Raw genomic sequence first — 18,321 nt, 5'->3', positions numbered from 1 at the left:
TCTAACCTGAGCGTGACTTTTTTTTTTATTTGATGGGAATCCCCGCTTCCTTTTGCCGATGATGATGATAATGATGATGACGTCGTCGCCGTCGTCGTTCTGTGTTCGCTGTTTACGAATGCTGTCGTTTTTGACGTCGGAGAATTCGGTTCCGAACTTATTTTTTCAATTAGTATCGGTTTGGGTAAAAATTGAGAGTTCAACGGTAAAACGGAAACGGACGATGAATTGCTGCAGTTTCCTCCTGTGTCGAACGTGTATTATTATTATTTAATCCCGTCCCACGTTCGTATTTGTTTACACTTTGGAGGTGACACACGTACCTGATGTTATTTGGGGTTGAGGTTCTTGATTCAATGGAATGGTCAATATTCTTTTTCTATCTTCCATGTACAATTCCATAAATTGATCTAATTTATTTTCAATGTCGTCGACTTGTCTTTCTATTTTCACTACTCTCGATGCCAAACTTATTTTACTCGCGTAAACATCTTTAGCTTTTGACCCCTGTTTTCCCAATATTTGGTCCAACCTGTGCATTTCATTGTAAAATATATTAAACGAAGAAAATTTTTTTTTTTTTAAATAAAACGAAGAGTTTCCATCTCTCTCTCTCTCTCTCTCTCTCTCTCTCTCTCTTATCCACCTTTAACCGGTTAACACGTACCTGTATTGTAAATTTCTAGTTCTGTTTAATAAATCAGCGTGTCCAGAGGAATATTGTTCCATGACGTCTTTTACGTCGTAAGGTTTCAATGCTTCCCTGAACTTTCTCCTAGCTACGAAGTATTTTAACTGTTCGCCGTGGATTCCATAACAAAAGCGAAAGCAAGCACAAACAAAGGAAAAAAACAATTTTTTCTTTTTTTTTTTTTTGTTGGTTTCGTATAATTAAAACAAACAACAAACGATATCGAAAGTAAAAAAAAAAGGAAGGAAAGTTTGGATGCGACACGAGCAGAAGACTTTTTTTTTTTTTTAAAGGAAATCAGGATGATTGTACGAATTTTAAAAATAAAAGTTAACCGTCGTCGTTAGTCGACAACAACAACAACAACAGCAACAAAAAAAAATTTTCCAACCGCGAAGCGTTTTATCATGTTCTCGAAATAAATCTCGAATGATATCTTTTTGATAAATATTCCATCTATTTCCGGTCAATCGAGGTTATCGATTGTTTTAAATCGAAATCTAAAATATTTTACGGCTTTTATCAATTCCTTTTACCTTTTAGTTACGTGATAATAAAAACGTTTTTAGATTTGATTATTTTCTCTCTCTCTCTCTCTCTCTCTCCCCCACTCTCTCACTCGTTTCTTCTCTTTGCGCTTTTCTCATGGAAAATAAAAAATAATCATTTCGTCATAACCTCGTAAAATTTTAATTAATGACGTCATTTTAATCATTCGACGTGATAACATTGTAAAAACAAAGGAAAACACGCATTTTACACACAAACATTATTATTACTATTTTTGTTGTTGTTGTTGTTTGCGGTTGTTGTTGTTGTTGTTGTTGTTAATGTTACGGTTACTTTAATTGATGTAGTTTGTAGATAATTAATCACAAATAAAATAAAAACAAACGAATTGATTAATATCGATTAGTTGTTAAGAAGACACGTGTACGTACGAACGAACGAATAACAACCAGATAAAACAAACAATTTTCTCTCTCTTTCTCTTTCTTTCTCTTACTCCCTCTTTCTCTCTTTCTCTTTCTCACTCTACGTGCACGTAATTAAACTTAACTTATTTGTACGTCTTTAACCCTTCCGAGTAAATCAGCATGTCCCGCCGAATATTGTTCCATCACGTCCGTCACATCGTAAGGCTTTAATGCCTCTCTAAATTTACGTTTGGCAACGTAAAATTTTATCTGTAATCACAGCACAAGTCACGTTTCTCAATCTATCTATCTATATATGAAATCCAACCGTCGAATTTTTCCCTTTTTTTCCTTTTTTTCCTTTTATTTTCCTTTTTTTTTTTTCCTTTTTTTCGCCGCTCCATTTTGTATCGGTTAACGATTCGCTAACGCGAATAAAAAAAAAAAAAAAAAAAAAAACAGGTCGAAAAGGGAATATAAAAAGGGAGAAATTCGACAACAACGGTTCGTGCGTGATAACGATTTAATTATCATCATCATCATCATCATCATTATTATTATTATTACTATCATTATCTATTTAAAAAAAAAAAACGACTCCCGCAAAACAATTTTCAATCACGTGATGACGAAACAAACCCCGGACGAAACTGAATGAATTCGGTATTGGTAAATAATAATAATAATAATAATAATATAACGACATAACGTAAAAATTTAAATATTAATAATGATAATGATAATAAAATTTGACCGTTAAATTTTAAGAGGTTTTTCAAAAACGAATTAAAAAAAAAAAATAGAATCTGCGAAACTTTGATGACGTAAAAAAAAAAAAAAAAAAAAAAAAAAAATTATTCAAAGTGGAAAAGTTTTGTGAAAAGCGAATTCGAACGTTCTAGAATTTATTAGAACGTTAGTTAAAAAGGGAAATTTTTCCCAACGCGATACCCTCTTAATATTTTAACTAAAAAGTAAGTAAGTACTAAACTACTACCACTACTACTACTACCACCACGACTGCTACCACGACTACTATCACTCCTTCTGCTCCCACTAATTAGTTTTGTAAACTTTTCCCACCGTTACTCGATGACCCTCATTCGTCTCATAATAAACTTTTCCGATTTATTAAACTCGTTAATAAAAAAGATGAAGACAGGATAAGGAAAAGGAAAAACGGGGGCGGGGGGAGGCAAACGAAACGGCCTCAGGGGAAAGGAGAGAAAAAAAATTCCCGAATTTTCCCCGTTCGAAGGCGATGACTAATAATAATTTAAATACTTCAAAAAAAGGTTTCCTGGAAAATTGATGGTGAGCGTGGAAAAAATCTAGGAAAGGGATCGGGTATCGGTACATATTTCGACGTGGTAATAAATAATAAAACGAAACTTACTTTTCTAATTGCACGTATTGCTCCTTTATGTTGATTCGTTAATTGTATGTACCTTGGTTCTTCGTCTTCATCTGAAATTATAAAAAAAAAAATTTCGATTAGTTTTTTCGATACGAGATATCGATTCGCTGGATAATTATAAATATATAATTTTTTTACTGGAAAAATAAAAAAAACGCACTCCAGAAGAAGCATAAAAAAAAAAAAATATAAAAAATTATTTTTATTTAACGTGTGTGCTTGAAAAAAAAATTTTATAGAAAAAACTCGTCCGTGTCGTCTTTGCGTGGCGGAAGAAAGGAAGAAAAAAAAAAAAAAAAGAAAAAACGCTGGAAGAAGAAGCAAACGATCGACGCATCATCAACTGGAAAAGAAATAATAATAATGATAATAATAATAATCATTTTTCACGCCGGATGTTATTACGGAGGAGACAAAAAAAAAAAAAATTTTTTTTCTCTCGCCTAAGGGGCGAAATCCCCCCCTTTTTTTACAATTTATAAACGAGTCATCGATGATGATGATGATGATGATGTTAATAATAATGATGTTAATGATGATGATGATGATGATAATGATGATTATGACTCGTAGCAAAACGTAATAAAAAAAAAAAAATATTCAAAGGCAAATAACGAAAGGAAAACGTTAAAAGTCGTGGCGCGTACTTTACAAAAAAAAGAACAAATTGACTACTCCCACGTTATACTAAAAATTAAAGTGGGGTATAACACGATTCAAAAGCGAAAAAAAAAGGAAAAAAATTCTTTTGTCAAAGGAATTTCTGACGCCTTTCAGGTATGTTTATATACACGAAAAAAAAAAGGTTAAAAGGTTAATTAATAATTTTAATCTCGAATTTCCCAACGCAAATATATATACATATTCGTTTTCAAAGTGTTTAAAAAAAAAAAAACCCGCGACGACACGCGTGACTGACTGACGAACTGACGTGACAAACGATTTAAATAATCGTTTGTTTGTTTGTTTGTTTTTTTTCGGTCAACAACAAAAAAGGTTAAATCCTCGAGTACCATAAAAACTAATAAAATCCGTGTTTTTTAATTAAAAATTTTTTACAAATTTCCCCCTTTCTCTTTCCCCCTTCTTCCCCATCCTTTTCCCTCCCCTCCCCACACACACAGGAAAAACCAAATCGAATTTTGTGACGTTAAGCATTTCCTATTATTACGTGTGCTGGAGTAAAAAAAAAAAAAAAAAAAAAAAGCAAAATTTTAAAATCAAAAAAAGGCAAAATTTTTGAAATTTGAATAATTTTTACTTACGCGCGTTTTTCATCTCTCATCGAACAAAAAAAAACTTTTCCAAACAAGCACTCCCCTACCCCTACCCACCCCTCCTCCCTCCCCGCCAACGGAAAATTGTTTTCGTACAATTCTGAACAAATCGAATATTATCTCCTTTCGTTTTCGAATTTTCGGAAAATTCGAAACAGGAAAAAAAAAAAAATGTTAGTGAAAGCGAAAAACAAAAGGCAATGCAGCAGAATAAAAAAAAAAAAAAAAAAAAAAGAGAAAAACTATTCAAAATTGATTTTGATTCCGTCATAGTAATAATAATAATAATAGAAATTGTTGAGTTTTTTTTTTTTTTTTTTTTTGGTTAATTTTCCTTACGTTCATCAGGAGTTTCTTCTTCTTGACACGGACTCAATAGATTCGATAATTTCTTCTTTCTAGCTCTGTTCTTACTCCATTCCAGCATTGCTAAAGCAAAAATGAGAAAATTTTTTTCTGAAATTTTATTTTAACAAACCTGCCTGGAAACTTTTCAACTCGAAAAAATTCGTTATTAACGTTAAAATAATAATAATAATAATAATAATAAATAAAAACCTAATGAGTCGGGAAATCGGGAGAAACGAGAGGAAGAGGAAAATTCCAACAGGGTTTGGAAAAGTACGAGTTCTCCAGTCAAAACGGTTTCTCCAAAAAACAAATATGTAAAACAATGATGAGAGAGAGAGAGAGAGAGAATATTCGAACGAACGTGACTATCGAAAGAAAGAAAGAAAGAGAGAGAGTAAAAAAAAAAAAAAAGAAAAAGTGAAAGCGACAACAACGATAAAAACAAACAAACAAACAACAAACGTTAAATAGAAAAATTCACGGATGAAATGTTTTTAAAAAAAGGAAAAAATTTCCGCAACTACAAAAAAAAAAGAAAAAAAAGAGCAGCAGAAGAAAAAAAATTTAAATAAACAAAGAAAAAGAAAAAGAAGAAAAAAAAACCACAAAAACGAAAAAAAAAAGAAAAAAGAAAAAAAAAGAAAAATTTACGGAGTTTTGAATTTCGGTTAAGAAAAAATAAAAAAAAATAAAAAAACGCGGGAAATGCAGAGAGAGGAGTTAGTGAGAGAAAAGGAGCGGATAAAAATAACTTCCGGTTTCCGGTTTTTATTTTCCGACTCGGTTAAAAAAAAAAAAAATTTTTTTTTTAATTTTAATTTTTTATTTTAATTAAGTCGGAAAATTTTCATTATTTAAATATTTAATGAAAATTATAACCGATCATTTCGTTTCCCCCTCCCCTCTTTCTCTCTCTCTCTTTCTTTCGTTTTCCCTTTTTTCCTTTTTTGTGAAATGGAATTAAAGAAAATTTCTTCAGGTAAAAAAGTCCCGTCGGTTAATAGAACGTTAAGGAAATAAATGATAAAGAAACCTGTGACGTAACATTTGTCTTCTCCCCTCCCCTCCCCTTCCCCTCCCTCCTCCTGTTTTGTTTTTTTTTCCGTTTTGGGTTTAAAGTTTAACGAACTTTTTCTTTTTTTTTTAATTTTTTTATTCAAGTGACAAGTCTATATAATCAACTTCCGTTTCATTTATTTTCTTCATTTCCTTTTTTAACATTTATTTCCGGTTTAAAAAATTTTCTTTTTTTTTTATTTAAAAAAAACGCGCGTGAATCCCCTTCACGTGTGATTTCTGATGATTTTCATTTTTTTCTTCTTTTTTTTTTCGAAAAACGTAAAACGGAAGTGACGTACACTAACGCGGATCGAGTCTCCCAAAAACAAAAAAGAAAAAAATATGTAATCACGGGTCTCATATTTAATCGCTCAAGGGGGTAATATTACAAAAAATATATTTTGGAAAATTTCAAACCGGAAACTGCGCGTGGAAACGGAACAGACCACATTTTCCGAAAAAAAAAAAAACCTAATAAACCGAAAGCACCGTCGAAACCCGGTGGGTGAAATTTGTTTCTCTGGCATCGAATGAATGAAAACAAAACCCCCCGAAATAATGATGATTATAAAGAAAAACAAAGGAAAATTTGTCGTTATTATTATTAAAAGTAAAGAAAATAATAATAATAATAATAATAAAAGTTTTTAAAATAAATGTAATAACAACTAATAACACTTAATAAACCTGTCAAAAAATTTATAAAAGCTAAATTCGAGGGAGAGAAAGAGAAAGAGAAAGAGAGAGAGAGAGAGAAAGAAAGGAAAGAAAAAGAGAGAGAGTGAGAGAGAGAAAGAAAGAGAAAGAAAAAGAGAGAGAGTGAGAGAGAGAAAGAAAGAGAAAGAAAAAAAGAGAGAGTGAGAGAGAGAAAGAAATAGAAGGAAAACTCTTTATAAAATATCGCTAAAACGTTTAAAAGGAAACAAAATACGGATTATAAGAAAATAAATAAATCGTGGAAGAAGAAAATAAAACAAAATTCACGTTAAAGGGGGGAAAAGAAACGATTAAATTAAAATTTTGGGAACCTTAAAACAAAACAAAACAAAAAAAAAAAATTTTCTTTCGGAAAAATGACAAGGAAACATTAGAAATTTTCACTCGCGCGAAGAGTGACGTCACAAATAATTTTCATTTTCATTTCCGGTTTTTTTTTTTTTTTGCGTTCTGTTTGTTCGTTCGACCTTCGCACGTCTCGCGGCGTAGTAATTTATATCGCTCGCGGAAATTATTCGCGATATTCAATAAATTTTTTTTGACCTCAATAACAACACAAAAAAAAAAAATTATTTTCGTGACAGGGTTGCCAACCGACGACGACGACGACTATTGTTGACGCGCGTAATTTAATTTAATCACATCACACGTACGTAAAAAAAAAAAAAATTTCAAATGATTTCCTCTTTTATTGAAATTTAAAGGAAATAATAATCATTTGCGATCTGATGTTGCGATTGTCGTTACGATTAAATAACAAAACCTAAATACTTCTAAACAAACGAACAAACGTTTATAAAATCAAATACAAAAACAAACAAACAAACGACACAAAATTAATAATAATAATAAGTGAGTTATCGCGTGTCCCGCAAAATTTAATTTCCCCCCACTCGCTCTTTCCCCCCCTTTTCCCCCACTTTTTAAAAAATGATTCCGTTTTATTCTGTCGCATTTATGCGTTTACTCTCTTTCGGAGAACACAAACGAACAAAAGAAAGAGAGAGAGAGAGTGAGAGAGAGATAGAGACAGAACCGTTTTTGTAAGATGAAAGGTAAATTTTTAATGTTTATTTTTTTACTGACAGTGACGATCGCGTGTTGTAAAAAAAACGAAAGAAAAAATTTCGACGAAAAAGGAAATAAAAAAATAAAAGATGATGAAGGAGAACAAGTCAGAATAAAAGATGATAGAAAAATGAAAAATGACGATGGAGTAGGCGGAGTAGGAGAAGTAGGAGGAGTAGGAGTCGTCGTTAAAAATTACGACGAAAAGATAAAAAAAGAAAACGTTAAAGATGATAGTGACAGCAGCGATGACGATGATGGCGACGGCGGCGGCGTCAGCAACGACGACAGCAGGAGCGACGATGAAGATTCTGTTGACACGACAAGCGAAGAATCCGACGAAAGTTACGAAGAAGAAAATGAAAATATGAAATTTTGTTTGAAACGTGAAAACGTGACCGAATGTAAGTTTTCATTTTTTTTTTTTTTATCTTTTAAATCGAATATTATTATTATTATTGTTTATTTACTCTATGGTTGGTTGTTTTAGCTCAAATGAAAAATTTTTTAATTAACAACACGAACGAGGATAAAAACGAACCGTTGAAAAAAACAATTTATTGCTTTCTTAAAAAAATGAATTTCGTAAGTATTGGTAGAAAAAAAAATTTCTTTTTTTTCCTTTTTCTACTGCCACGTTTAAAATCGTTGATAAATTATTAATTTTTTTTTACCTTCATATTAGCATCATCATCATACATTCTTTTTAACCCCTTTTTTCCTATCAAATTCTCACACTTTATCGAAATAAACAATAAATTTTTTTTTTTTTTTTTTTTCGAAATTCAAGTTCGACGGAAAAACCTGGAACGTGAAAGTGATAAGCGAAACAATGGAAGAAAATTCGATGATTTTCAAAACGATAAAAGAATGTTTAAAAAAAGACGACAAAACTTTGGAACCGCACGAGAGAACGTATAAAGCTCAAAAATGCATTTTAAATTCTAAAACCACTTGATGATAACCATGAACAAACAAACAAAAACAAAAAATTTTCTTTTTACCCCCATCAAAAGAAAATTTTGTTTGAGAAAAAGGAAAATGATTCGGAAAACTCACCGTCAGAATTTTTTTTCGATAATGCAGTTTCAGCAACGGAATCCTCACTGTGACTCCCGTTTAAAGTTTGAACGTTTCCACTTGTACCTGCAAATATTTTTTTCCCCTTAATAATAATAATAATAATGTAAAGAACTCTATGGTTTTTTTTTCTTTTTCATTTCCTTCCACTTCACCTTTTCTGGTGACACGAACGATAATTCGAAATTTAATATAAAGAAAAAAAATTTTTTTTTGTTTACCTAAATTGTCGGAGGAAGCTCGAACATCACCGGAATTTCTCGTCAATCCGGCGGCACCTTTTGTCAAAGGACTATGAAAAGACGTGCTTTTATGCCTTCTAATTGTCGGAAGTCTCGAAACAAAGGAAGCATTATGCTTAAAACTGGAAGAAACCATCCTGGAAAATAAATACATTAAAATATTATTATTATTATTTTTTTTTTCCTACCATCGTCATCATTATCATCATCATCACGATCGTTTAAGTTCGTAATAGATTCGTGTCAAACTAAATGATAGAGCTAAATGATAGCATTAAAAAAAAGAGCAGAAGCCATTTCTTTTCTTTTTTTTTTTTTTTTTAACTACCGAAAAAAGTGGGAAATTTCGTCGGTTACGGGGGGAGGGGAGGGGAGGGGAACAAAACTACCGCAGAAAAGCGTGTGTATATAAACGTGTGTGGGGTACTTATCAATATTAAAATGCCTTTTTCTTTCTACAAAAGCAAACTAAAAATAAATAAAAAAAAAATTACTCAGAGGTTTCGCTAAATTCTCTCTCTCTCTCTCTCTTACTCTTTTTAAAACAACCTATGTGAGAATGAAGGAGGAAGATGGTAAGGTCAAAGGTTCAAAGTTCACAAAACGCTGTTTACACGTTAAGAATTACGGTGATGAATAAAAATCCAAAAAAAAAAAAAAGAAAAAAAAAAAATTCGCTCTCTGATTGAGAGAGTGACGTAATGTCGATTGTGTCGTCATAAAAAAATAAACAACATGACGTCATCAATTACGTGCGTGCACGTGTACGTGTGTGTGTGTTTTCTAATTAATTTATTAAAATTCGAAATTTTTTTTTTTCGAATGAAAATTTTCTAATTAGCAATTAATTAGCGATAAATAAGCCTACTACTTCTTCTCTTCTATTTGTTCCAGAAAAAAAACCGAAACAAAAAAAAAAGGCAAATTAAAAATAATAATAATAATAATGATAATAATAATAATAATAATAAACTAAAAACTACCGGAGAAAAAACAAAACAAAAAAAAAAAAAAAATTAAACAATCAATTATTAACTCATGCAATAAAAAATAATAATAATAATACTTAAAAAATCAATTAGAAACAAATGGTAGTGGTGATTGTGGGAGGGGGGGGGTTGAAAAAAGTAAAAGAGAAGAAAAAAAAAAATTTAAGAAAATTAAGAAAATGAAAAAAAAAAAACCTGGAGAAAAATTTTTTTGTTGAAACTTACAGAGAAGAACTCGTAGGTTGAATCCTATCTAAAAATGTCTTCTCGGTATCGGCGGGTGTTTTCCTATCATCAATCACAAAAACAACAACAACAAAAAATAATAATAATAATAATAATAATAATAATAATTTTATTTTCGGGGTGTGACGTGCTTTGCTCTTAAGGCGTAAATATTCATCCATTTTTTTTTTTTTTTTGAAAATCCCCTTTGAAAGGATCCCCTTTTTTTTCTCAAATTCAATTTTCGGCCATTTTTTTTTTTTTTTGAACGGGAGATAAGTAAGAAGATTTTTGATTTTTTTTTTTTTTTGGGATTACGAATCCGTGAACGATCAAAAGGATATAATTTTGAGTTAGGCAAATCTGAATGAAGTAATATTATTATCATCATAATTATTATCAGATGGTAAAGTTTTTAAATTTCGCTATTAAACGAGTACCCGCGAAAATGTTTCAAGTTCCGCGAAAAACAAAAAAAATTTTATCGAGTTTTCGCAACACATTGAATTTTACCCGCTTTAATGCGAATCGTTAAATGAAATAAATTACGATAAGGTAAACATGAGGGAAACAATTTTTCGTACATTCATCCAATAGTACACGAACAACAAGAAGCGACGAACCCGTAAAAGAGTAAATTATTACAAAAAAAATGATTTCGCGAAAAAATTTTCCGCTGTCGGGGAAAAAAAATAAAAATTAAACCTTTAAAAATGACAGTAAAAGTACCCGAAAATACATAATAATAATAATAATAATAAATTATTATTTTTTGGGAAAATGATAAATTATTATTCTTCTTCTTCTTATTTTTCTATTCCTTTTTTTCTTTCTTTTTTTTTTTTTGAGGGAAGGGAGGGGGAATGTGAAGGAGACGAAAAAGAAGGTAAAATGAAAAAAAAAAGAGAGGGAAAAACGACGGTGAGGGAGAGAGGAAAAGGAACGTGGAAAATGGAAAACCTGCATGGAAAATTAAGTTACAAAATCCTTTTTAAATAAAATTTTTCCTTTTTTTTCCTTTTTTTTTCCTTTTTTTCCTTTTTTCCTTTACTCCAACTAATTTGGTTTTTCTCTTTTTGAAGAAAAGGAATCAAAAAGAAAAAGAAAGAAAAAAGTTTTTTAAAGTTTTAAAACTTTTTGACCGACAATTTTTTTTTTTTTTAAAGAAAGGGCTACCAACAAAATTTCAAAAATTAAAATCAAATCGAAATGGACAAAAAATAAAAAATAAAATTTCCGATGTTGAACCGGTTAGCAGACGAAATTTTTTTTAGTTTTTTTTTTTTCTCACTTTTCTTATCAATTCATCTAATTTTACCATTGAAAAGAATTGATTTTAAAATACGAGAAAAAGGAAAAAGAAAAAAAAAAAAACTTACGATGGAGGACTCGGAAGAGGAATTTGATGAATTTTCCACGTGGCGACACTTAGAGAATGTTCATCCGCGGCGTAACACCTCCATAAACATTGTATCAATGTGGCTGCCGGTTGCCTTCTTCTAATCATGTGCTTTTGTCTTTGTTGTTGTTGAACTTTTAAGGCGAATCCACTACCCAAAATCCCCTGGAGACAAAAATCAAAACCATTTTTCAAAAAAAAAAAAAAAAAACATGGCGTTTCGTTAAAAATAATGACAATCTTACCGCTGGTAACGCAAAAAAACTAATCCCTAATAATGCACAAAAACTGGCAATTAATTTACCCTGCCACGTGGCAGGTACCGTGTCACCGTAGCCTACGGTGCATAGAGTAATTACGCCCCACCATAGAGCGTCGGCAAAATTACTAAAATTTTTCGGATTGGCATCTTTTTCAGCGAGATAAACCAAAAATGATGCGAATATTAATCCTAGGAAGCCTATGTATAACGTTGTTATCAGTTCCTGCAAACGAAAAATCAATGACGTCACAAACCAGATTGAATTTTAAAAAACATTTTAAAGAAAAAAAAAAAAAAATGGCGGGTCAACTTGAAAGACATGTAAACCTTCGGGTGGGCTCCATTTAAAACTCATAACACTTATCCGCAGGATGGATTAAATAAGAAAAAGTTACTTAACCGCCTGCGGACATAAAGCAGTAGGCGTTTCTTTCGAAACCTTTAAAGACAAAAAAAAAGAAAGAGAGAGAGAGAGAGAGAGAGAAGGAGAGAGAGAAAGAAAAAACTTACTTGACGATGAGCATAAACGACCGAACCCAATAATTTCCATGTTCCTCCTCTACGATCCATTCGAACCATTCGAAGTATTTGAAAAAACCTGAGTCCTCTTAAGGCTGAAGCAGCCATTACTTGACCGTTTACTCCAACGGATAAAACAACTAACGACGCTGCTATCGTTATCACATCGACTATGCAAAAAGGTCTTTGTAAAAATTTTAACCTTCCTAACCATCCTTGGTACCTGGATCGACATCCCGACGACCATAACCTGTTTAAAATTACAAACAAAAAAATTCAAATGAAATAGTGATCCTTCATTAGAATATTCCAAACCTTTCGCGCCATTTTTATTTCGAATAAATCGTTTTCCCTTTCGTATGAGATTCGTAATTAATATAAAATGACATTTGTTCGTTCGTAAAAAAAGATTAACTACTAATCCTTTTTAAAATTCGTTAAAAAAAAAAAATGGCGCGACGATTATATATCTAATGAAATATTCATGGACACGTTAGTTTTTCTGTCGTTTAAAAACGTTTAAAAATGATTTTATCAGCAGACGACTAATTAAAAAAAAAAAAAAAAGGAAAACTTGTTGGGAAAATTATAATTGTAATAATAATAATAATAATTTCCCTGTTTTCTTTTCTTTTTATGTATCGTTTCCCACGTTTAAAAAGAAAAAACGATAACAAACAAACAAGCAAATAATGAAAACAAAAGAATTTGTGACGTCAAAACTATAACATCAATTCATTGATAACATATAATTAATTTATAATTAAGTTAATATAATAATAGTTGTTTTGGTTGTTTGTTTGTTTGTTTTCAAAATAGTTTTCCCTTTTTTTTTTAAATTTAAATTTTAAAAAAACCGTTCGGCGTGTGTGTGTGTGTATCTTTTGGCAACAAAATAATCCGTGTCAAGAAAATCTGGCAAATAATTTTTTTTGTCAAAAAAAAAAAAAAAAATTAGAAAGTCAAATTGTTTTGCGTTTAAAGTTTATAATAATATATAATAATAATAATAATAGAAGGATCGATTTTTAGCGAATTTATCAATCGTACACGCACACGCACGCACGCACACACACGCACTTAATTTTAAATCAAATAAAAATTTTCTCTATGGAACGTTTCGAAAATCCGCCATTTTTTTTTTTTTTTAAAGGAAAAGTGTAAAAAAGGATATCATCGGAATAAATGAGATTTTTTTTTTTAAAAGAAGGAAACAAATGATTTACTTTTTTTTAAAAGAACTACGACTCTGTAAGATTTACATATTTCAAAATGAGTCAACTTATAGTCAAGATTTTATTTTTTTTTTTCTTCTCTCTCTTTTTTTTTAATTGGAGTACGTTCAGAAAGTCGGTTAAATTACACGATCGGACCGTTGGGTCGAACTCTGACTCAAAATTATTTTTCTCTATGGAATTTTTACTTTCTTTCTTTCTTTCCAATACTTATTGCTAAAATTTTTTACTGAACAAAAAAAGTTATCGTTTTTCCCATTGACCGTTGAAAAAGATAAATAAAATTAAATTTTTTTTTGGGAATGATTTAAAAGACGCCATTTTGAATGACGTCACAAACAACAAAAATAATAATAATAATAGGTAAGTTTTTTTTTTTTTTTGGTCGTTGTAAGTTTCGAGAAATAATTAAAATTCCAGTAAGTTTTCTTTCTCTCTCTCTCTCTCTCTTTTTTCAGAATAGCCAACGTTTAAAAAATTATTAACTGGAAAATTGGAAAATTTGTTCTTTTCTTTTCGTATTAAAAAAAAAAAAAAAAAAATTTTTTTACAATAATTTAAGATCATATGCTGGAAGGAAGGACAATGATAATGATGATGATGATTTTTTTAAATCTACTTAATGGAAGGAAAAAAAAAAAAAAAAAAAAAAGGTTTTTCCGACGGGTTGACTTTCTTTTTTTTTTTTTTTTTTCCTTCAACCTAATTTTTTTTCTTATCTTTTTCGATAAAAAAAAAGAAAACGGCATTTTCTGGATAATATCATTTCCTTTAGGCGACAATTTCATTTCCAGAAAATGTATTCTCAGCATGAAAATTTTTTTCCAGTTTTCCAGTTTTTTTTTTTCTGTATATTTCCGACTTTAATTAATTTGATAACAATTTTTACGTTTCCATGATTTCGACAATATTGAAATTTATTTTTCTTTTTTTTTTTTTTTTTTGGGAGAGAAAAAAAAAAAAATCGATCTCGATTCGATATCGATCCCGACTCTTTAGAGAAAATCGAACCGGCGATGACGTAATAAAATATATAAAAAAAAAAACATACCTGAGAAAAAATTCAATTGAAAACCAAACGACAACAATTATTTCCATGTAGAAAAGCAAAATCTCAGCTTGGACTTGATATTCTTTAATTGTGGCAAACACGCTGAGAGCAAGGCACGAAAACACCACAAAAAATCTGTAACACAAAATAATAAAAACGAGTATTAATTACGTACGTTTGTTTGTTTCCGTTTCCGGTACAACGATTCGACTCGGACAAAAACAGGAAATGGTTGGTGTTTTATTTTTTTCCCCGAAAAAAAATATCTCCTAAATAAATAAATAAATAAAATTTATCGAAATAAATTAAACAATTCTCTCTCTCTCTCTCTCTTTCCCCCTCTCTCTCTTCCTCCCTCCCTCTCCCCTCCCTGTCCCTCCTCTCTCGCCCTCCCCCTCTCCCTCTCCATCTCTTTGTGAAACAGGAAAAAAAAATTAATAATAAAATCTACCGTTTTATTTTTTACTGGAAAAACGGTAAAGAAATGCAAAAAATTATTATTATTATTATTATTATTATTATTATTATTATTATTATTATTATTAATAAAAAATATAAAATAAAATAAAAATTAATATATATATGTACATAAAATTTTTTATTCGTTTTTTTTTTGAATTTCAACAATTTCATAAACGGAAAGAAATTGTGAAACGTACAAAAAAAAATTTTTTTTTTTTCATGAATTTTTTATATATAAATATTAAATTTTTCAAATTTGAAAAAAAAACGTGTACTTGAAAATGTACGCATAAAACAACGCACGCTCACGCATTTAAAAGAAAATTACTGTTATTATTATTATTATTATTATTAAATTACGTTCGAGTAAAATTTAAAAATGGCGTCGAAGCATCCTACAAACCCAAGGTTGCCCTCTTGTTTTTCTTGTTACTAACACAAACGAATAATTTTTTTTTTTTTTTTTTATTTACATTTCCCGTTACTTAACGTTACCCCAAACGCACTTACGCACACACACACACACACGCACACGCACACGCTTTAGGGAAACCGTTCCACGCATTCAATTCAAAAAAACGAATTAATATAATATTTATTAATTATTATATAAAAACGTGATTCGCGCCATTTTTTTTTAAATTATTAAAAAAAAAAAAAGGGGGGGAGGCAGAGATATAAACAAAAAAAAAATTTGAAATTTAGACAAGAGGAAGGAAAAACCTTAAGGGAAATTAACACGCGATATCAAAATATCAAAATTTTAAGTTTGAAAGTCTTTTACGATTAGTTGTTTACCCGCCGCCTTTCTTTCTTTTATTTTATTTTATTTTTTTTCCCTTTCAACGGGTCCCACAGGATTAAATGAGAAAAAGAGTTTCTGGGAAAAAAGAAAAAAAAAAAAAATTTCTTCTTTTTTTCGACCTCCCCCCCCCCTCCTCTTTTCCTTCTCTCATCTCTTTTCTTCTTTCCATCATCATCCCTCCTCGTTCCCGATTCATCCTTTTTTTTTTTTAAAAAAAAAAAAAAAATTAGTTTTTTGTTTTTTAATCCTGTTGTTTTTTCTTTCCCCTTCCCTTTCCCTCTTCCTCCTCCTCCTCCTCCTCCTCCTCCCACTTCCTACTTTCCTTGATGTTTTTAGAAAAGCAAATTATAATTGTTTTAAGAATATTTAAATGACGTCATTAAAAAAAAAGAGAAAATTTTTTTTTTTTTTTTTCCTTTTTTTCTGTTGGATGTTTTTACACGATGACGGTAAAAAGACGAAAAATGTTAATAATAATAATAATAATAATAATTTTTTAAAATTAAAATTTAATGCGTTTTGGGGGCCGTGCCTGAAATTTTCCATTTTCTAATTGCAAAAACGCAATTAGGTTTCGATTATTTTCCCGACGGAAAAGTCATCGTTCAGAGAAAACCGTTTCGCTGTTTTGCAAATGATAGACAAACGCGGATAGAAAAGAAAATTGTGGAAAATCCCCCTCCTCTCCTCCCTCCCAAAATAAAAATGACTGGAAAAATAAAAGAAATTGAAAAATTGAAATGGGTGAAAGAATGCGTGAAATAAAAACGGAAATAATTCGGGTTATAGTGGAGAAAACCGGAACCGGAAACCCTACCACACAATCGCTTTTGCGTAAAACAAACTCTCTCTCTCGCATTGTTCAATAACAACGCATATTGTTTGTTATTCATTCTAGAATATTCGATTCGAAATTTCTTCATGTAGACGTTAAAATGTTTTTTTTTCCGTCCCACGGAAAACGTAGATTTAATCTTTTATAAAAGCGAACGTAATAATAATAATAATAATATTGACAACGGTAATCTATTAAAACCGTTAATTAATAATAATAATAATAATAATAACTTGTTACCTCTTTACAAAATCAAAGAAAAATTCAATTTTGTAAACAAAATTTTGCCACCCTTGTTATTCAATAAACTTTTTTTTTTTTTTTTTTTTTTTTTTATTATCTCTATGATGTAAAATGATACTTGTTTATTTACTATATGATTTAAGTTTTTTTTTCGTCATTACTAAGGGGAATAATCGTCGTCGTTTCGATATAAGAAATTAAATACTCACACTATAATATGATACAAAATAGCTTGTACTCCTCTAGGACGTTCTAAAAAATTATAGACTCTTGTTTGTAATCTTCTATAACGAGCGTCGCGGCGGTTGGCGCGATAGTTGAGAGGTTTACCCAACAAACTCATGCGAGGTTGTTGGAGTCTACTTTTCGTTTTTTCACTTTTTCGCTCCGAGGACCTGTTAAAACACACAACAAACAATTTATTTATAATAACAAACAAATTCTATTTATAATTACATATATATGTATTTATTATTGAGTGAATGAAATTTAAGAAGAACCCAAACGTACACAACAACAACAACAACAACAACAATAATAATAATAATAATAATAATAATAATATGAATAAATCATAACGATTGACTTACAATTTTTTTTTTTTTTTCTTTCGAACTAGATTTTCAACAACCAGAAAATTTTTTCATTTTATTTTATATTATTTCGAAATCTCGAATCTTTTTCATATCCGTTTCCGGCAAAGTAAAAAAAAAAAAAAAAAATTGTATTTCATTTTATTTTATTTTACTTTTCTTTTGTAAACATTGATATTTTGCAATATGGCGTCATTGAAATTTAAACCAATAAAATGTTTTTGTTGAAAGAAAGAAAAATTTTTCCCATTCAACTTGCGTATTTTATTTGATTTCATTCTTATTATTATTATTATTATTATTATTATTATTATTATTATTTTAATAAGTTATTTTTCTTACGCATTCACGCACGCACGCACGGAAAAATAAATAAATGAAAATAATAATAATAATAATGTTAAAAATACATTTTACAAAATGTCGTCTTCCCATATATTAATGTAAATGTCGGTTTGCGGTTAATGAATAAATAAAATGGCCTCACGTAAATATATATATATATATATATATATATATATATATATATATATATATATATATATATATATATGAATATACATTTGTCGGGCGCCATTTTATTTAATTATTAACGTCCGGTTTGAACGATATAAATACAAATATCGAATCGACACGCCGGAAGTGACGACACCAACAACTTTTATTTTGTTTATTTTTTATTTTCTTATATTATCATCTTAATCGTCATCGTCATCGTCGTCGTCATCACGACTATAATTATCATTATTATCAAAACGTTTACGGTTTTTTTACCCCCCCCCTTTTAATTTTTTACCCTCTTCCCTCCTCCTCCCCTCCCCAACACAATAATTATATAAATCCGTTGCCACACTTTTGAAATTACGACCGACGATTAGTTATCA

The 18,321-nt window shown here is 30.0% G+C and overlaps 1 protein-coding gene across 1 annotated transcript; it reads right to left on the bottom strand.

Moving 5' to 3' along the window:
• Positions 1 to 297: 297 nt before the first annotated feature.
• Phum_PHUM502480 (potassium channel kcnq, putative) lies at positions 298 to 17,187 on the bottom strand (the record flags this gene model as incomplete). Its single annotated transcript, XM_002430815.1, has 10 exons — positions 298 to 532; positions 668 to 795; positions 3,005 to 3,075; positions 8,611 to 8,643; positions 8,799 to 8,956; positions 11,413 to 11,597; positions 11,678 to 11,917; positions 12,205 to 12,463; positions 14,500 to 14,634; positions 17,054 to 17,187. The coding sequence occupies 10 exons, from the start codon at positions 17,185 to 17,187 to the stop codon at positions 298 to 300; spliced, it is 1,578 nt and encodes a 525-aa protein (XP_002430860.1).
• Positions 17,188 to 18,321: the final 1,134 nt, after the last annotated feature.

The sequence above is a fragment of the Pediculus humanus genome, genomic scaffold, assembly GCF_000006295.1.
Source record: "Pediculus humanus corporis 1103172108269 genomic scaffold, whole genome shotgun sequence".
Classification (NCBI taxonomy): domain Eukaryota; kingdom Metazoa; phylum Arthropoda; class Insecta; order Psocodea; family Pediculidae; genus Pediculus; species Pediculus humanus.
The sequence above is the reverse complement of the archived record's forward strand: the minus strand, read 5'-3'. Positions and strand labels throughout refer to the sequence as shown.